Source organism: Aquarana catesbeiana, linkage group LG12 (genome assembly GCF_042186555.1).
Source record: "Aquarana catesbeiana isolate 2022-GZ linkage group LG12, ASM4218655v1, whole genome shotgun sequence".
NCBI classification, from domain to species: domain Eukaryota; kingdom Metazoa; phylum Chordata; class Amphibia; order Anura; family Ranidae; genus Aquarana; species Aquarana catesbeiana.
In genome coordinates, this window is record NC_133335.1 from 49,176,286 (window position 1) to 49,197,648 (window position 21,363).

The 21,363-nt window shown below is 42.2% G+C and overlaps 1 protein-coding gene across 1 annotated transcript in view; it reads right to left on the reverse strand.

The window, feature by feature from the left end:
- Positions 1 to 5,577: 5,577 nt before the first annotated feature.
- Positions 5,578 to 21,363, reverse strand: part of PLCD3 (phospholipase C delta 3) — an 85,553-nt gene continuing 69,767 nt past the window's right edge. Inside the window, exons 8-15 of the mRNA XM_073607727.1 lie at positions 18,317 to 18,469; positions 16,836 to 16,919; positions 15,279 to 15,408; positions 12,574 to 12,690; positions 12,117 to 12,283; positions 9,361 to 9,493; positions 8,749 to 8,898; positions 5,578 to 6,994 (exon numbers count right to left, since the gene is read on the reverse strand). Coding sequence (XP_073463828.1) covers positions 6,906 to 6,994; positions 8,749 to 8,898; positions 9,361 to 9,493; positions 12,117 to 12,283; positions 12,574 to 12,690; positions 15,279 to 15,408; positions 16,836 to 16,919; positions 18,317 to 18,469 — 1,023 coding nt within the window. The 3' untranslated portion in view covers positions 5,578 to 6,905. The remainder of the gene's footprint in view (positions 6,995 to 8,748; positions 8,899 to 9,360; positions 9,494 to 12,116; positions 12,284 to 12,573; positions 12,691 to 15,278; positions 15,409 to 16,835; positions 16,920 to 18,316; positions 18,470 to 21,363) is intronic.

A 21,363-nucleotide genomic window follows, 5' to 3' on the forward strand; every position in this document is an offset into this window, starting at 1 on the left:
GGAGGGTTCACATACAATCTGTTGGCTGGAGTCTGCTCTCCTCCCCCTCTTGCTGTGACCCGGAAAAGCCACGTGTATGACGTTACTTTCAGGTCACCAGTCACTTTCCCTGGCTAACGTAGCCAGGAAGAAATATTTTGCAATGCATTGCAATACATTCAGTGGAGCCCAGAGGAGATGGACCCTGCATGTCTCATTAAAGAGAACACCTTACCTGGCACCTAAAAATGATCATATAGGGTCTTTTTTTGTCCCCTATGTGATGTGAGGGGTGGAATATATATATATATATATATATATATATATATATATATATATATATACCGAAGCATGTATAATCCCCCACCCCAAAAATGTTTGAGGCCCCCACCCTACATATACACATGTGCTGGGGACACCTACACATGAAAACGCCAATTGCGATACACATTACATATCGCCGCTCACACTGGAATGAGAGAAATAGTTCTAGCACAAGACCTCCTCCATAACACTAAACTGATGAACTATAGGGGGCTTTTGAAGCGTTGCCTATAGAAAATATAGGGTATTGAGGTATGTCGCCACTTTACAGGCACACACAAATTTAAGGTTGGATATGTTGGGTATCTATTTACTCGGTGCAACCTCGTCTTTTATATTTTACCCAAAAATTTAGGGCAAGCTGCTTTAAGGCTTCAGCACTACTTGAAGTGTGTTGAAAGAATGCCAAAACCTGCTAGCAGTTTGTTTAACCCTTTGGGGGGGGGGGGGGGTTATTACCCACATTACTCCAGAGCGGATACCGGCGGCTGGAAGGGAAGGAGAAGAGCGGACACACATTCGCACTCCTCCCCTTCTTCTGGTGACCCGATGTCTCTGATGTCCCTTCAGGGTCAAGCTCTCGGTGTCCCCGGCTAGTTCAGCCGGCAAATAATGTTTTGCAATGCAATCTGCATCGCAAAACATTTAGTGGAGCACAGGGGCGACATTCAGGGTCTTTTGGACCCTCATACCTCAATAAAGAGAGCCTGTCGCCAAAAAAATCATCACATGATTTAGTGTTATCTTCAGGCCTAAAATGATTTTTTTAAACGTGTGCAAAAAACGAGCTGTAGGGTACTTTAAAGGCTTAGCCCCTTTCATACTGAGACAGTTTTCAGGTGCTTTAGCTTTAGAAATAGCTTCTGTAAAGCGCCAGAAAAACGCTTCTCATATATTCCAGTGTGTCTCCTCATACTGGGTTGGTGGGGTTGCAGGACGTTAGGAAAAGTCCTGCAAGCAGCATCTTTGGGGTGGGTTGGGAGAGCTGTATTTAGCGCTCCCAAAGCACCCTGTCCATTGGAATGAATGTGCAGCGCCTTAAAAGCGACGCAAAACTGGACCCCCCCCCCCTTTTTTTTTTTTTAGGAAAAAGCACCCCAATAGTGGCTGAAAAGCAGCCCAAAAGCGCAGATTAAGGGCTAATGGCCGGTGCTTTCAGTGTGAAAGTAGCCTTAGAGAAACTTACTTGAAGCTTTCTGAAAGTTTTATAAAAGCTTGTGGCTCAAACTGCTCTTATACAAGCTGAAGCCCGTGTGAAGCAGGCTTTCAGCGAACAAGGACAGGTAAGCATAAAACTTAATAGGGGGAAGGGTTATTTAAAGGATAGCTGTACTGAAAGTAGAGTTTGAAGTTACCCAGCAGCAGGATGGCACCGATCCGGCTCTATGTACCAGCATAATAAGTCTAAACAGCATTTAAGTTCATTGACACAGTAGTAATACAATATATTGCAGACTATAATGAGTCAAATGTCTCTATTCAATTTCATTGTTAAAAAGTAAAATCCAGCCTCTGCACATACACACAGAAATTATTTTAGGTGACTACTGTAATCACCGAAAGTAACAATAGTATTGCCCAACTCTTGAGCACCAGCTATTTAATAAATTCATGCTGTGTAATAAGATACAGCAATAAAAGTCTTTCCAAATAAAAGGAAAAAAAAGAAAAAGTACCTTTTTTTTTTTTTTCATTAAATCAGTCCTTTAGCTCCGGCCAAAGGAGGAAGCAAAGAGCTTTCTAGAAGAATGATAAAGGCACTTACAGTGCATCCAGAAAGTATTCACAGCACTTCACTTTTTCCTCATTTTGTTATGTTACAGCCTTATTCCAAAATGGATTAAATTGATTATTTTCCCCAAAATTCTACAAACATTACCTCATAATGACAACGTGAAAGAAATCTGTTTGAAATATTTGCAAATTTATAAAAAACAAAAAAAATTCCACGTACATAACTATTCACAGCCTTTGCCATGCCACTCAAAATTATCCTTAAGATGTTTCTACAACGTGATTGGAGTCCATCAGTGGTAAATTTAGTTGATTGCACATGATTTAGAAAGACACACACCTGTCTATATAAGATCCCACAGTTAACAGTGCATGTCAGAGCACAAACCAAGCCATGAAGTCCAAGTAATTGTCTGTAGACCTCCGAGCCAGGATTGTATGGAGCCACAGATCTGGGGAAGGGTACAGAAAATGTTCTGCAGCATTGAAGGCCCTAATGAGTACAGTCACCTGCATCATCCATAAATGGAAGAAGTTTAGACCCACCAGCACTCTTCCTAGAGTGGGCCAAACTCAGCGATCGGGGGAGAAGGGCCTTAGGTAGGAAGGTGAGCAAAAACCCGATGGTCACTCTGACAGATATCCAGCGTTTCTCTGTGGAGAGAGGAGAACATTCCAGAAGAACAACCATCTCTGCAGCACTCCACCAATCAGGCCTGTATGGTAGAGTGGCCAGATGGAAGCCACTCCTCAGTAAAAGGCACATGAAAGCCCGCCTGGAGTTTGCCAAAAGGGAACCTGAAGGACTCTCAGACCAGGAGAAACAAAATTCTCTGGTCTGGTGAAACAAAGATTGAACTCTTTGGCCTGAATGGCAAGCGTCATGTCTGGAGGAAACCGGGCACCGCTCATCACCTGGCCAATACCGTTCCTACAGTGAAGCATGGTGGTTGCAGCATCACGCTGTGGGGATGTTTTTCAGAGGCAGGAATTCGGAGACTAGTCAGGATCGAAAGAAAGATGAATGCAGCAATGTACAGAGACATCCTTGATGAAAACCTGCTCCAGAGTGCTTTGGACCTCAGACTGGGGCGAAGGTCCATCTTCCAACAGGACAACGACCCTAAGCACACAGCCAAGATGACAAAGGAGTGGCTATGGGACAACTCTGTGAATGTCCTTGAGTGGCCCAGCTAGAGCCCAGACTTGAACTCGATTGAACATCCCTGGCGAGATCTGAAAATGGCTGTGCACCGACCTGATGGAGCATGAGAGGTCCTGCAAGGAAGAATGGGAGAAACTGCCCATAAAATAGGTGTGCCAAGCTTGTAGCATCATACTCAAGAAAGACTTGAGGCTGTAACTGGTGCCAAAAGTGCTTCAACAAAATATTGAGCAAAGGCTTTCAATACTTATGTACATGGGATTTTTTTCATTTTTTATTTTTAATAAATTTGCAAAGATTTCAACCAAACTTCTGTCACATTGTCATTATGGGGTATTGTTTGTAGAATTTTGAGGAAAATAATAAATTTAATTCATTTTGTAAGAGGGCTGTAACATAATAAAAGGTGGAAAAAGTAATGCGCTGTGAATACTTTCCGGATGCACTGTGCTTGACCACCCCTCACAAAGATTTTAAAGACTCTGACAACTCCCATAGCGAGAGGCTGCAGCAGGGGGATGATCTGTGTGAGACAATAAGGGGGAGATTTACTAAAACTGGTGGACTCCGAATTTGGTGCAGCTGTGCATGGTAACCAATCAGCTTCTAACTTCAGCTTTTTCCAGCTTTTTTACCCGGAAGCTGATTGGCTGCACCAAATTTTGCACACTCTAAGTAAATCAACCCACTCTGTGCTCACACAATCACATTGAGTCCAAGTTCAACATGTTCACATGTTGCGGTCGATGCATTTTTCAGGCACGTTTTGCGTTTTTAAACCTGTGTTTTTGCATGCATTTGTCATGCATTTTGCGTGTTTTTTTTATGTCCCTTTAAAAACACTGTATATAGCTGGTTGCTAAGGAGCAGGCCAGGAAGCTGGCCACTGCATCCTTAACAACCGATGAGTCATCAGCTGTCAGCGGGGTTCCTGCTGACAGCTGAATGTAAAAAATTCAAGAAAAAATACGGCATGGGGTCCCCCTCAAATCCATACCAGGATTTGGAGGGAACCCCCGCGCCAAAAAAATAAATTAAAAAAATGCCGTGCCCCCAGCTTCGTACCAGACCCTTATCCGAGCATGCAGCCCGGCAGGTGAGGGAGGGGACGAGCTAGCCCCTCATGAAGTGTACAAGGCCGCATGCTCTCAACATGGTGCATTTGGGCAGGGCGGGCTGCTGCTGGGGACAAGGGCCTCTTCCCCATAACCTTGGCCGGTGATTGTGGCAGGGAGCTTATCAGAATCTTGAAGCCCCCTTTAAAAAAAGGCCCCAGATCCCATCCCCCCCAATGTGAATAAGTATGGGGTACATTGTACCCATACCCATTCACCAAAATAAAAAAGCAGTGTAGTGTTACAAAAAACAAGATGGTTTTTGACAAGTTCTTTATTAAAAACAAAGAATGTCCCTTGTCGTAACTCCATCAATCACGGTGTCTTTTTTTCTCCTACACTTGCGTTTCTGATGCAACTTCATTAAAGTCTATTACACGCAAAATGCAATCTGCCGTGGGAAAAAAGTCCTTGACCCTTTCTGAAAACGCATAGATGTGAACGTGTACGATAGGAAACCATGTTGAATGGACTGTAGTACGTTTGTGCAAAACGGAAACCACACAAAAAAACCACATGGGTGTGAACGTAGGTTTAGACAATGGTACAGGCACCAGGATTTATCTCTGAGCCAGCATCTCAGTTCAGGAAGTAGATGCCAACCCTGGATGACTCCCAAACAAAAATATCTTCGTTCTTCAGTAGACAAAAGCAGATGAAGCCATTGTCAGAGAGAAGTACTGGAATCTCTGTGAGAGGTAATAAATACTTGAAAGTTTTACACATACACATTACGTAGCATTCATGCACTTTACATGATGTATCTGAGGCTAGTTTGCCTCTACTGCAGACAAAAAAACTTTCACTGTTTATGTATATATCCATAAACCGATCAGTCATAACTCTATGACCACTGACAGGTAACGTGAATAACATTGATTATCTTGATACAATGGTATCTGAAAGTGGGTGGGATATAATAGGCAGCAAGTGAACATGTTGTCCCAGAAGTTGGTGTGTTAAAAGCAGAAAAAAAAGGGGCAAGTGTAAGGATTTGAGCGGCTTTTACAAGGGCCAAATTGTAATGGCTAGACGACTGGATCAGAGCAACTACCCCACTACAGCTTTGGTGGGATGCCAAGAACAATTTGAGCTACAGTAGTTCTTATATTGGATCAGACTACATGGGCCGGCCTTTGCTTCCCACATTCATCAATGAGCCTTGGCCACTTGGTTCTCCAGTTTTCGCTCCTTGGGCAAGTGGTCCAAAGAGCGAAAACTGGAGAACCAAGTGGCCAAGGCTCATTGATGAATGTGGGAAGCAAAGGCCGGCCCATGTAGTCTGATCCAATATAAGAGCTACTATAGTTCGAATTGTTCATGGTGAAAGGTGTCAGAACATACAGTGCATCGCAGTTTGTTGCGTATGGGACTACATAGCCACAGACCAGTTAGGGTGCCCATGATGACCGCTGTCCACAGCCACAAGAACTTACAATGGGCACATGAGCATCAGAATTGGACCACAGAGTAATGGAAGGAGGTGGCCTGGTCTGATGATTTTAAGAATGGTTTGAAGAACTAAACAATGAGTTTGAGGTGTTGGGTTGGCCACCAAATTCTCCAGATCACAATCCAATTGAGCATTTTTAGGATGTGTTGGAAAAACAAACCCAGTCCATGGAGGCCCCACCTCCTAACTTACAGGACTTGAAGGATCTGCTACTGAGGGCTTGGTGCCAGATACCACAGCATAGCTTCAGAGGTCTAGTGGAGTCCATACCTTGATGGGTCATAGTGGAGTCCATACCTCGATGAGTCATAGTGGAGTCCATACCTCGATGAGTCATAGTGGGTGGTCATAATGTTATGATTGATCAGTGTATATCTGACCTCTGTTCCGCATTTGATTATCATTAGTGCAAGGCTTGTGTATCAGAACAGAAATAATGACCTGAGTGTTTCTAAGAAGCCATATGGCAAAGACTATATATTCTGCCAACATCAAACTGGACCATGCGAGATGTTTGAAAAAGAAGTCCAGCAAATAACAACAGTGTAGGTATGGGTGGAGAGTAGTAGATTCTCCAAATCAGAACCTCTGAGTTTTCCTCCTGGTGTAAATAAATGAAATCCTAATGGGGCAAGCAAGACTCCTTTCTCAATGGCAACAGTACCACTGAGGCAGCAGCTGCTGGGACAGAGAAGTGGCACTCAATGGATGATTCCACCCAAAATATTTTCTGTACTGACACTTTAACTTCAGTCTATTTTTTTATAGACAGCTAAAAAAATGACTGTCATGTATCAAATACATGTCCTTTTTAAAATGAGGCTTGTAGAATAATTGCTATTTTAATACTGATTTGATTTAAATCTCCTGCTTGGTTTTAGAGCTTGTTTAAGCTGTTGTAATACCCTGTATCATGGCTTCTGGAATGTCAGTGACATCACTAAGGATAAGGCACAGGGGGGACCTGGCTGGCACAGCATTTTGGAGAAAGGGGTACCATCTTGTACGTGGAGATCTGAAGCCAGGATGTGGACGCCTGAGGGTTCTGAAGGTCACTTTGTTCTAGAACATCTTGACACTAAGATGGAGCACAGTTATTGCTTTAGCCACTGGGCCATGAGTTGAATCCAGACCCTCAAGGGTCTTCGATATGCAGGTGTACAAACAGTGTAGCTGGAGACAAGGAGGCTCCATCCTTGGAAAGCATGTGGACATGGCGGTATCCTGGGGGGACAAAAGATTTGTACACGTCAATTAACTCTTTTTATACATATGATAAGCATAGGTGTGCACAGCCCAAGCTCAAACACACATGCATGTATATGACACACACACTTATAAATGAATATAAACAAACATTTTAAAATATATTAAAACATGGACATATGTCAGTAGAGCAGTGGATGTGTCAGTAGGGCAGAGGTTGGTGTCCGCCATAAGAGCAGTGGACGGTGTCAGTAGGACAGAGATTAGTGCCAGTAGTTTTTTATTATTATTAATTTTAACAATATTATTTTTTTATCTTTTACTAATTTTTTAGGAGCTTTGGTGAAATATCAGGAGTCTGATGAGACCCCTGATGTCTCACTTTTGAGACAGAGAAAAGGCCTGAGAACAGAGATTCCCCAGTCCCCATCTCTGCAGCCTCAGCTGCACTGGACTGTGAATGAATGGGAAGTGCTCTATGCTGAGCTGCTTCCCATTCATTCACAAACCAAAGCATAGTAAACAGTTTACTATGCTTTCGTTATGAATGAACACAGCGAGTGATTGGTACAGATCACTCACTGTGTTCATTCAGAAAAGGAAGGGGCCGGTAAATTACATATTTACCAGCCCCTTTCCCTGCTCTCCATTCTGAAATATCCCTCTGTGTGCCTGCAGCAGCTAGCAGGAGAGAAGAGGAGGGAAACCGTCAGCAGGTGGAATATGCGCTGCTCAAGGTGATTACGGGGTGCCAAGGCACACTCATGCACACGCCTAGGATGATAAGTGTTCCCTCTGTCTAAGCCACATCTATAAAAAGAATGTACTTAGAAGAATCTGACTGGTTGTTACTGGCATCATAGACTGTTCTCTTTCAGACACATTGGATATGACATGCAGTCCTGAAGAAGGAAACATGGAAGTGCTGACCACAGCAATCATATTTTGATTTTCGTATTTCCTATTATTTAGATAAGAAAGTCAAGGCTGAACTCAAGCGAACAGCTAAATACACCATTGACCTAGATACATGCCAACTGATTTACCCACAAATTGTTTTGTAATTTGAATTATCTTTTCTTGCAATGCAGAGAGAACAGCCAGGTCTTCGATCGCTGTACAGACTACATTCCAATCGAGCAGTACAACCTGGTCTAGGACCCGCCCCCAGCCTGTGATTGGACCATGAAGGTGCAGCACACTAAGTGTGTCATCATTCTCCCCTCCAGCACTGTGAAGTCCTGGTTGGCTCAGAGCGCTGCCACTCGTTGTTCCAGCACTGTCTCGGCTACAGCACTGCTCCGTTTACTTCCTGGTCTCACAGGACACACCGACAGCAGCTCCTGCTGTGGAGAAGGAGCAGGGGGGTAGCTTACTGGCAGTGTGTATGTCTTTGGATGCACACAGCCCGGCCTCGGAAGCGTTTGTGTATGGGTGCCCCTTACACCCGGAGGAAGGATGACCGGACAGCGCCAATAGGGGACTTCCAGACGAGGAGGTAAAGGACAGCTCTGTGCAGTATCAGGTAAGCATAAGATCTTTTTTTATTTTAAGCCAAAAAAATGTCATCCTTTACTATCACTTTAATATATATAGTAAATGGATAAATAGGAATAAATAATTCATATTTGGCTGGAGTTCAGCTTTGATGCATGTGACTAGTTATTTTAGATATTGACACAATATGAGTTATTATATTAGCCGCTTTAAACGCTCGGTGCCCGCTGTTCGGCTATTACGTCTATCAAGCTACCCTCCTATTACCCTCTTACCTTGCTTCAGACTGTGGAATGGCACTGTGTACTGTCCCACAAAGTCATTACTGGATGTCTTGTCATAATCTTCCACCACAAATCTGACCAACGCCAGGTCTGGGCAGAGTACCTCCAGTCGAAGGGTCTCGTTCCATGTGGGATTAAATCCTGGGAAGAATTGAGGTGTTACTATTTACTTATTATTATTTTCTTCCAATTTTTTCACGCTAAAGTGACTGGCATTGTCTAGGCCTGGGTTACAAAACCAATTACAGGACATGCTCATATGATATCATGATTCAAGGTACATTTGCACACAAACTCTACTTTTCAGGTGGATACTTGCCCCGTATGGAGTGTAGCCCTACTATTATTAAACAGCCAATCACATTGGTCGCTCACTAGTCAATCATGTCCAAATGATTTAGATGTGGATATTACAATATAAAAAATGCTATATACTTTTTTAGCCGCCTCTGGTATGCGGTCCTGTCTTATCCAAAATTTCTGACAACTCTTCTCAGTGTATTAAAATCTAGTGAATCTATTTATTAATATCAAATACCCAACTTTGAATCATTACTGTATACAAATGAACTGTAGATTTCCCACTGGAGGTAAAAAACACACCGTTGTTGAGGACGTAGGTCGTCTCCTGCTCCCTCTTCCTTCCCAGACTGTGAATCTCCACGCGGATAAATGGATCAACTATTGAATTCGGATTTTCCTGGTTTAGTTTTGGAAGTTGCTGAGCTGAAATGACCTAAGGAAAGAAGATAAAATTAGATTAGTAGATTGAAATCACACCTTTAGACATTGCACATAAAAAAAGTATTCGTAAAATAAAATAATAAATGGGGATTTAACTGGAATAAAATGGGGGTTTCACAAGACATGTTTACCACTATTGTATGATCAAGTATACATCAATAAGACAAAATGTATTACCTTTACTTTATTTCACTTTTCTATTACAAAATAACTTAGTGCCGTGAAAAAGTATTTGCCCCCTTCTCTGAATGTTTTTGCATATTTGTCACACTTAAAGTGGTTCTAAAGCTTTGGTTTTTTTTTTTTTGTTTTTTTTTTATAAAAATAACAAACATGCCTATACTTACCTGCTCTGTGCTATGGTTTTGTAAAAGCAGCCCCAATTCTCTTCTTTTGGAGGTCCCCGCCAGCACTCCAGACCCCTCCTCTTCATTGGGTGCCCCCAGGGAAAGCCGATTTCCTTGGCGGCACCCAATGCGTGCTCACCCCCGAGTCACGTCCATTGACACAGACACCGTGTCATTGGATTTGATTGACAAATCCAAAATCACTCCTCACTGACATTCTGTCCAGTGAGGAGTGAGACAGCAGCGGGAGCCGTTGTGCTCGTGGACATTGCTGGATCGGATGGGCTCAGGTAAGGAGAATGGGGGGGGTCTGGGGGGCAGCTGCAGCACAGAAGGTTTTTCACCTTAATGCCCCACCTTGCTTTTGAAGAGCCGAGTTAAATTTCACTTGCCCCACCCAGGCCTGATTACCGGCTAACAACGTGAAGCATGCTAAAAGATCTCAAAAAGCAACACATCATGCCTGCGATCTAAAAAAATTCAAGAACAGATGAGCAACAAAAGTAATTGACATGTATTAGTCTGGAAAGGGTTACAAAGATATTTGGGACTCCAGCGAACTACGGTGAGAGCCATTATCCACAAATGGAGAAGACTTTGAACAGTGGTGAAACTTCCCAGGAATGGCCGGCCTACCAAAATGACTCCAAGAGCACGACAACGACTCGTTTGCCTCAGTTAAGCTCAGTGCTCATGATTCAACAATAAGAACTGGGCAAAAATGGCATCCATGGAAGAGTTCCAAGGCAAAAGCCACTGCTGACCAAAAGGCTCGTCTCACATTTGCCAAAAAGCATCTTGATTATCCCCAAGATTTTTGGGCAAATATTCTGTGGAGTGATGAGACAAAAGTTTAACTTTTTGGAAGATGTGTGTCCCGTTACATCTGCCGTAAAACTAACATAGCATTTCATAAAAAGAACATCATACCAACAGTCACACATGGTGGTAGCGTGATGGTCTGGGGCTGCTTTGCAGCTTCAGGACCTGGACGACTTACCATAATTGATGGAACCATGAATTCTGCACTCTACCAGAAAATTCTGAAGGAGAATGTCCGGCCAACAGTTTGTGACCTCAAGCCCACTTGGGTTATGCAGCAGGACAATGATCCGAAACACACCAGCAAGTCCACCTCTGAATGGCTCAAAAAATAAATCCGATTGAGATGCTGTGGCCTGACCTTAAACATTTCCATCATGCTGGAAAACCCCTCAATTTTGCTGAATTAAAACAATTCTGCAAAGAAGAGTGGGCCAAAATTCCTCCACAGAGATGTAAAAGACTCATTGCCAGTTATCGCAAATGCTTTATTGTAGTTGTTGCTGCCAAGGGTGGCACAACCAGTTATTAGGTTTAGGGGGCAATTACTTTTTCACATAGGGCCAGGCAGGTTTGAACAGCTTTTTCCCCTTAATAAATTAAATTATCATTTAAAAACTGCATTTTGTATTTATCTTTGTATAATAAATTTGTTTGATGATCTGAATCATTTAAGTGTGAAAAATATAAAAAAAAAAATCAGGAAGGGGCAAATATTTTTTCCCAGCACTGTATGTACTTTTCAGTTACATCTTGATTTATGCTAAAAAAACAGATCTGAGCCATGCTCCACATGCAAACAATGGGTGCACACTATCTGCATGGAGTTTGCATGTTCTCCCTATGCTTGTGTGGGTTTCCTCCCACATTCCAACAACCTCTTGGTAGGTTAATTGGCTACTCCCTTTAATTGGTCCTTCTATGATATTCTATTGAGAGTGCCCAAGATGGCTACCTCACCAACAGCAGATAAAGTGAGGCAGCCAAACAGAAATTCAGTACAGAAATATCAATTAATAAGAATACCCTCAAAAGTCTTTCCAGCTGTAAATAAGTTTGATTTACTAAAAGTATATAGACTGTTCATTGGCAAGGAAAGTTGCACTTTGCAAGGGAACTGTCCCCAGAGCTTTGTGAAGAGGGTGAAGTTCTGCTGACTTCTATCATCCAATTATATGCAGGCAAAAATGTTGTTTTTTTCCTTGGATGTGATTGGGTATTCTTTGCAAAATGAAATTTCACCACATTCACTAAGCTTCTAGGAAAATTTCCTTGCAATGTACAATTTCCCTTGCAAAGTAAACAGTCTATTTATTGTTTGTGTATCAACCCTATAGACTCCCTAAAGTACAACCAACAGCTGTCATCTTGCCCTTCCAAGTTCAGACACTCATCACACAGATCTGGAAATATTTGCTCCCTTTTCATCCAATAAACTCCTCTCACCTTGATATTCAGAATCTTCATCTTGCTGCTGAGGTCTTCTGGGTTAAAGCATGTATCTTCTCTCCGGAGGAACTCTGGTTTCAGCACGTATCCACACCAACCATTGTCCTGAAATCGCCCTTGGTTCAGATCCATCTTGTGCCCTGGGGTCTGAAAATTCAATGCCACTGTAGTTGAAGAAACATAAAGCTGTTAATTACATTAATATTTAGGATACAATATTCCACCTCTTCCTTTTTCCTAATGAACAAAATAAAAAAATTATACCAGAGTTCCAAATTGTAAAATATGTAAGAATCTCCAAAAGCACAGCTGCTCAACCATCCTAGTTTTGGTCATACAATCTTTGTTTTTGGGGCCCTGATGGTTGCTGATTCATAAACTGAGAGTGGTTTTTAACCAACATGAGGGTCTTTGAGCTGAGCCAGGGTTTATGTAAGTCATAATGTGTACTTACCAAGCTGGCAGCCGGCATTCCACATTTCCTGAGGGCTGTAGTTGGAAGAACCGGCTCTCAATGCGTCAGGGTAAATACGACTAAGCTGCCGGGTATTGTAGCGAACCAACAGATTTCCTGAAAACCATAAAGAATGTAGTTACAGAGTGCCAATGACACAACATGCAAGTACATCTGTGTCTTAGTTAAATACAACCTCACCAAGCCACCCATCCATCGTGCAACCAAAAAGCTCTCAAAGGTAACTGTAACTCTGAAATGCTTTCAAACCCTATGTAATTTGCTAATCCAACAATAGCTGATTACATGACTATAAGGCTCAACCAATCTGACATCTGATCTACCTTACGCAAAAGGTATTTGACCAAAAGTGGAAGAGGTTTCCCCATGGGGTATTGTGTTGCAGCCAAAAATTCATAGTAAATTGTAAAAACATGTTTATTACAAAAATTGAACATACAGAAGCGTAAATATCTGTTAAAACATGAGCTCTGTGGATGAGGCTAACAAACATGCATAATGATACAGCCGTGGGGTAATCATAGAAAGCATAGCATGACATAGGTATCATACTAGAACAATCCCGACACGTTTCGACCATATGTAGTAGAGGTCTTCTTCTGGGGGAGAGAGTAAAAAGTTCTAGAAAATACAATATATGAATGAACACATTAAAAGTCAAACAATAATGTATAATGATTTTAGCACATTCAATTATAATTATTATGATTATATTTACCACTATCGGCTGTGAAGAAAGCCTCCCAAGTATTGTGCCTAAAAGATTTGCTTGAGGATCCAGACAACGCAGCAAGGACTCACAAAACCCCCGCACCAAGCAGGGGGTGTGGTGTAAACACATCTTCACACCAGCATTTGTTTTCCTGCGCACCCCTTTCTTTCCTTTTTTTAGCATTTGTCCGCGTTGGTTCACAGTCCTAGTGCACTTTTCCCCATTGACTTTTTTTTCTCCCATCAACCCACGTTCACTTTCTTCATTCCACTTTTTGAGTCTCACCCACACACAATTCACCACATAACTCGTCACTCATACAACTTCATAATTATGAAATAACTATGGGTTTATTTTTAACAATAATACTTATTTTAATATATTATTAACCTTTACAGTGACTTGGGGTAGTTTTGGCCCAGTGCTCTGCCCCTGCCTTCTCTCTCTCCCCCCACTTCCCCGGTGTGGGTACAAGCGCGGCCTCTTGTAGGTCCCGATTCTGCCCCTGCTTGGTGCGGGGGTTTTGTGAGTCCTTGCTGTGTTGTCTGGATCCTCAAGAAAATCTTTTAGGCACAATACTTGGGAGACTTTCGTCACAGCCCATAGTGGTAAATATAATCATAATAATTATAATTGAATGTGCTAAAATCATTATACATTATTGTTTGACTTTTAATGTGTTCATTCATATATTGTATTTTCTAGAACTTTTTACTCTCTCCCCCAGAAGAAGACCTCTACTACATATGGTCGAAACGCGTTGGTATTGTTCTAGTATGATTATATATATACCTAAATGATTACATGCTTTCTATGTTTACCTCACGGCTGTATGTTTGAATGTTCAATTTTCGTAATAAACATATTTTTGCAATTTACTTTGCTGCAACACAAAACCCCATGGGGAAACCTCTTCCACTTTTGTACCTAAATCGGGGCATTCAGCATCCTCTTTTCTCACAAATTGTATCGCTTTCCTTTATCGGTATATGACCAAATACTTTGGCATGATGGGATCCTGGAACAAATTTATGTTGCATTTCAAGGCTACTGGTCCACGGAGATTTGGTAGGATAGGAAAGACGTAATGAGAAATTTGCTCTAATGGTACTGGTGACCTGACTTACATCTACTGAAATAGCGACTTCGTATAGCTATCAGGCGGTGGTCTTACGACAGAGGCAACTTTAACTCAAACAGTCTTAGAAGGACCGTACAAAAAAAACCTTCCTTAATTGACTGTCACAATAAAATCTTTCTTTGGAGATGAAACAGAAATCGTAATGATGGACAGTAATCCATGATTACCAAAAAAGATTTCAGATTGCAGAGCCTTTAGAACAATGGTATCTTGTTGATGATTGGCTGCTATAGGGAACAGAATATTTCTATGTGATCAACACTTTCTGAACAGGGAGTGAGTTTTCTTGGCTTCAGACTTTAGGAGGGCTGGACTGTGGCCAGAGGGAGTAAAACAACAGTAGAAAATGTCTCAGGCTTGGTGATCAGTGGAAGAAAAAAAATACATGGTTCCTGTGGTTAGTAGAAGGAATAGTACCTCATTAATGGTATTAGTGGAAAATAGGGCCCAATTGTTGATGTCAATCTGAGGAATAGTAACTATTGTTTATATCAATGGGAGGAGATATTCCCCATAATTGGTGTCAGTGGAAGGAATAATGGCCTATGGTTGGTGTCAGTGGGAGGAATGTTGCTCCACTGTTGGTGTGTCAGGAATGGTGTCTCACTGTTGGTATCAATGAGAGGAATAGTGCGTCTTATCAGTGGGAGGAACAGTACTCCAAGGGCTGGATAAAGGCAAGTGAAGAGCTGCATCCGGCCCACGGATCACAGTTTAAAGACCATTGGTTTCAACATATTTCTACGTGTTTCTCAGGCTGCACAACTAGAGGGAGTGTGTTGGCTGCCTAAAGGGGAAAATAGATTCGTGTTAACCAGGGTCTATAGTTACCAGACTCCTTCATCAGTCGGCGTACTTTGTCCTCGCTGAACGAGCTCATCTCGCACACACTGCCCGGCTGATCCCGAAACTCCACACTCTGGCAGTATATTACCAAGTCAGAAAGTTCCTGAGCTGTGTCCTGTATAGAAGGGATGCAACATTTATTTCACTTACACCTCATCAATGAAACTCGCTAATTGCTGGATACAGTTTCAAACCTACTTTCACAATAAACTGGACTACAATTATTTTTTAACTGTCTGAAGTGTTTTAAGGGCAAATATTTATGCTAAAGGAGGGCCAGATAGACAACGAATGGAAACAGTATCCTCATGAAAGAACTATCTTCCAATCTGAAACATATAGGCTTAAATTCCAAGATTCCTAGTTGCTATTTTAAAAGGGCACCTGTCTCCCTAGTGCTGTTTTTTTTAAATGGCACCTCCTTGCCACATCCACCTGTATGCCCTGGTCTTCTGAGTGTCACTTGAAGGTCTAGGACTAGGGTTCTGGATACAGTTATACAAAAAAATGGCAACAATTTCAAACTATAACTGGCCTTTTCAGCGAGGAGCACATGGAAGGGCAATGCATGTTAAAAAACAAACAAAAATTCCCAGCTCACTTACCAGCCAGCCTGTAACCAACTAAACTGACCCTGTCTAACAGTTCACATTAAAACAAGGGATTTCGTTTGCACACATTTGCAAATACATAGATAAGCTGCAGAGGCCACGTTATGGCACCACAGTGAACTGTTAGACAGTCAATTCGGTTTGTTGCAGGATGGCTGATAAGTAAGCTGGAAATTTGTGTTTTTTGTTATGGATACAAGTAGGCTAGGACTGGAGTTACAGGTACAGTTAGGTTGGGATTAGGGTTACAGTTACTGTAAAGCTTGGACTAGGGTTATAGGTTTAGTAAAGCTAGGACTAGGGCTATTGAGTACAATGAAGCTAGTGCTACGACTCGAGTTACAGGTACAGTTAGGACAGCACTAGAACTAGGGTTACCGGTAAATTTAGGCTAGGGATAGGATGATGTTTAGGGTTACAAGCTAGAGAAACAAATATGAGGATAGCTGACAGTTTTTTCTTTAATATTCCTCCACTTAATAGGACCTTGTTACGCTGTGTTGTTGCATTGCAGCAACAACCTGCATGTCACCAAGTGGTAACTCAACATGTATTATTGCATGTACTTTGGGTGTGAATCCACTAAAAGGGGGAAGAAGGCCATACAAAGATTAATATTGCCTTATAAAGTGCAGTAACGCCTACCCTCCCAATTTACACTCCATCAAATTAAAGTTGATAAATCAGTAAAAGGTTATTTCTGATTGGCTGTTACTGCACTTCACTTTGAATAAAAAAGGCCTAGTTGCCATAGTATTCCACAGTAATGACAACTTGCATTATTGACATTTCTTTGTTCTTGTAAACCAGCTGTACATTATAGCTACATAATGAAGATCACACCTTCAAGTCTTCTTTGAATGCTGAGGCTGGTAGTAAATTCACCCATAGTCCGAAATATACCAAACATCACCATATTGTCTCCACTCACCATCCGGGCCTTTCCTTCTTCATCCTCTGCTAATCTACGCTCACTCAGCTTCTTGCCTTTCACCAAGATCTTCCCCTTCAATGCCTACAGGAAATAAGATACAGTAATATAGTAGACGGTAAAACACACATCATCATGGTTACCCCAGATTTATACATGGAATAATACTATCTCTCAAGCATCAGTGGCCCAAAGTCTTACGGCAGTAATGATAGTCCAATGAAGGACTGATGAACCCAAAAGTGATATTCGAGTTTAGCTATAGCTTGGTAGGCTGAATGGTTGAGTGGATACTTATATTTCTTGGAGACTCCACCGATAAGATCTTCCCACCATAGTTTCTTGTTATGTTCCTGACCACCAGGTACTCCCTCCTCTCCAGAGTCACCCCTTGTCTCCACCCCCTACCCACCTCCTAGGACCGTCACTTTTCTACAGCCCCTACCCACCGCTCAGTACTGCCTACGTTAGAGGATACAGAACCAAGTATAATTTTGTATCGAATTTGTTAACAAGAAAGGCAGTGGAAATAGATCCCCTGCAGCAAGTAACAATAGACCCCTCCACAGCAATAGACCCTCCTCAGCAAAAATAGACCCTTCCCAGCAAAAATAGTTCCTCCTCAGCAACAATAGTCTCCCCAAGCAACAATAGATCCTCCCAAGCAACAATAGACCCCCCAGCAATATTAGATCCTCACCAGCAACAATAGACCTCCCAGCAACAATAGATTCCCCCACCAAGCAACAACAGATTTCCAACCAGCAACAACAGATCTCCTAGCAGCCAGCATGAATAAACTCCCCAGCAGAAAACAACAATAGACCCCTGCCCCCAACAGTAGATGTCCCCCTCCACAAGAGTAGATCCCCTAGCAACACTACACCACCCAGTGACAATAGCTACCTCAGTAGCTAGCATAAGTAGACTTTCCAACACACACCAGCACCCCATGCCAACACATACACTCAAAGCTGGAGGTGTACTGCCTCATCCCCGCTGAAAAAAAGCTCTGCTGACCACAGTTAGTTTTGGATGTTCCTAACCTCCCTGAGGTGTTCCTACCCTTCATGTTGCAGTCTGCATCATATAAAATAAATTCAAACTCCAACAGGGTAACAGCCGTTTTAATGAGCATGGCATTTAGGACACATGTGCCAACTTGTACCGCCATTTGATATTCAATTTAAAACCATTTTCAACATTAAATAAAAAAGTGATAGTCAGCGCCCCTATGGCTTGAATTGGGCCCTATTAAAAAAATAGGTATAATGGTTCTTTTTGATCATAGATTTTCAATAATGTTTATTGTAGACTACATAATAACACAATCAAAATAGTTTTTTCATGCTTTACATGAAGTCCCACACATTGTAAGTGTCAACTTGGGTTTCAGGTTCAACCTATGACCCATCGGGGACCCGATTGGCCATTATGACACTGATGACCATATCACCATTCCTATGTATTTTGTTTCTCACCTCAGGGGACGGGAGCTGTGGAGGGTCTGGATCACCTAATGGTTGGGTTAGTAACATGTCCCCGAGGATTGTACGAAGATGATGAGCCATTGTCATTTGCTGCTCCAGCCCACAGTGATTCTCAATTGACAAAATGACTGGATATGGGGAATACTGGAAGAGAGAGGACAGATATGTAATGTTAGTGACCTTGTCCTCCAGTTTGGCAGTTGGACCACCTTTCTTCTACAACATAACTTACATAGCCCCCCCAACAATAGTAACCTAATAATAGGTGGAGGGTCATTTGAGCAACAGTGCTGGAAAATGATCCATTTTATTGAGGTTCCCCGATGGTTTCCTCCTCTCTCTGCCTATTACAAAATTAAAGTGTACCTAAATGCAAAAACAAAACAAATCCAGTAGCTTGTGCAATGTTTTGTTCCAGGATCCTTCCACGTCTCTCCCCATTCAGACCTGTATACACTGTATACATCTATTGACAGTAATAAAAAACATTTTTTGGATAAACGTGACAAGCATTCTCCCATCCTTAACAATTCTGACCATATTTTATTTATTACAGTGATTTCCTATGATATTCAGCTCCATCTAGTGGCCATACTGCATTATTGTGTGAGCAATCAATAAGCACACAACTTTATCCCAACAATTACTCCATTCTCTTATTATCATTTATCGGTAAAAAAAAAAAATCTGTCCCAAAAAACAAATAGTTAAAGTATAACTGAAGGCAATTTTTTTAAAGTTTTGGATAGAGTGGAGAGGGATTAGAACACATTTGGGGTTTTTATTGCTATTCACCTTCTCTTTTTGTCATGTTTATCATTATCAAAGTGAAAGGAAATCCCAAATTTTGGGTTATCACCAGAACAGGAAAATGAGGTGACCCTTGCGAAAACCAGAGATTCCCTCACTTTGAGGGAGGGGGGGTTCCTCTTGCTTCCTGTATTGTCTATAGGACAGGAAGTGAAGAGAAATCTCCCCTATGGGACACAGATGGTACTACTACAGGTATCGGCTATTATTCCTGGATCCCCAGGCACTCAGAACGATCCTACTCTCACAGATGGTGTCTCCCACTGCCCTTCTCCCAACAATCCTCAGGGGTGGGGTTTAATTGTGATTATCAACTACTTCATAAGGAAAAGAGTGCTCTTTTTTTACTTTGCTTTTAGTTTATCTTAACTTCACCGGAGGAGAAGTGCTGGAAAAATGGTGGAGTTTCATCAAAGACAGAACATTGTGGCAACATCTTATGATAAGTTGGAAAAAAAGTACCGCCCTTGCCTCTCCAGCTCATCCACTCAGAGAATGCTTTTCATCCATTCAGAATATGCAAAGCATTCCCTAAATGGCCTCTGTGCCGAGTCGCCAACTTCCCGTGGTCACAATGCAGCAGGGCTGCCGTTTTGGCATAGAAGGAAGTGGAGGACGCTAATACAGCGATTTACAGCTTCCAAGAGGCTCAGCCAGGTATAGTACGGTATATACATTGTTACACTGGTCCAAGCTGGACTAATGCAACAATGTATAAAATACCCATACCTGGGATTCAGCCGCTTTGATAAATGTGCAGACACGCTATGAGTTAAGTCAAATGAGGTGTATGCCACGTTGTGGACTTATCTCTTCAACTTACATCTGACAGTTTTATGGCACTCCCGGAGGATAGCTATCGCTACACCCTGGGACTCTAAGAGGAGAGATGCTGTGTTCTCACACACAGCATCTCTGCCCTCACCTCCCCTCTGCTGCCTATTTACAGAACCCTTTGTATTTTGTGAATGAGTTCAGAAAATACAAAGGCTTCTGTAAATGGGCAGCAGAGGGGAGGGACAGGCATACCGCCTGCCAAGCCCAGCTGATTCAAGTGAATGGGGCTGTGCTTCAACCATCCCGCAACCATGCACAACACTAAAGTTGCCACCTCATCCCTTTAAAACCAAACACATATTAATTACACAGGCTCTTTGGCTGATTAAGTTGGTAATTAAACTCACTTAGAGCCTAATGTGCATTATATTAGCCTCAGAACCTGTGTTATTAATGTGTTTGGTTTTAAAAGGAATGAAGTGGCAACCCTACACAACGCATGTGGTTGCGTTTTGGCTGTCTAGTATTTAGGGGGTTAAAACAGGCGGTGAGGAGGCGATACAATACCTCCTCACCATTTGTCAAATGCTCTCTGAAGAGTGATCCAAATGCAGATCGAGTGTCAAACAGCAAAGCACGTGTAAATGAGGTCTTAAAGTGATATTACACCCTCAGTTTTTTATCTATGTTCAGTAGCTGCTTTATTTATTGCGTATTCAGGTTTTATATCTTTTAATCCTTGCTCTGTGTACTAGTTTAACCTCTTTGTGCCGAGCGCAAGCAAATATGCGGCCTCTCAGTAGCTAGGCCTTGGCACCGAGCGGCTGCATATTTGCTCGCAATAGCGCTGATAGAGCTGTGCCGAGAGCTAGTGAAAAGCTCCCGTTTGCTGCTTGCGATCAGGAGCTTTCTGATCATGTGATCGCCATGACAGCCAATCACAGCAGTCACATGACCATAAGCACCACCTCCCAGCATTCTAAAGCCCTTAAAGACCTGGCAGGCTTCTAAGGGGTTAAGCTGGCGCCAAGATCACTGTCCCAGATATCCTGTTTCAGCGTGATTCCTTTCCCTTGAGGCATTCTATGAAGTCACCCTTGCATGCAGAGACTAGAGCTGCATGTCCCTACACTGTGTGCATCAACAGAAACACACAGCCCAATAGCCTAGGGTGGCAAGGCACTCCCTCCTCCCTTCTCCAAGCTACCAGGCTGATTGAGACAGCACTGTCCACTGTTATCTCTTTCCTGTAAAGACCAGAAGTTCAGGGAGCCAGCACCGATAGAGTGAGAGCCAGCAGCATTGACGTTATGAACTGCAAGTGCTGGGGTGAGAATTTTAACAAATAGTTAACTGGGGAATGTTTATCTTAGTGTGATCAATGTGTTAACCTAAAAAAAAAAAAAAAAAAAAAAACACTGAGGGTTTAAAATTACTTTAACAATTTGTTT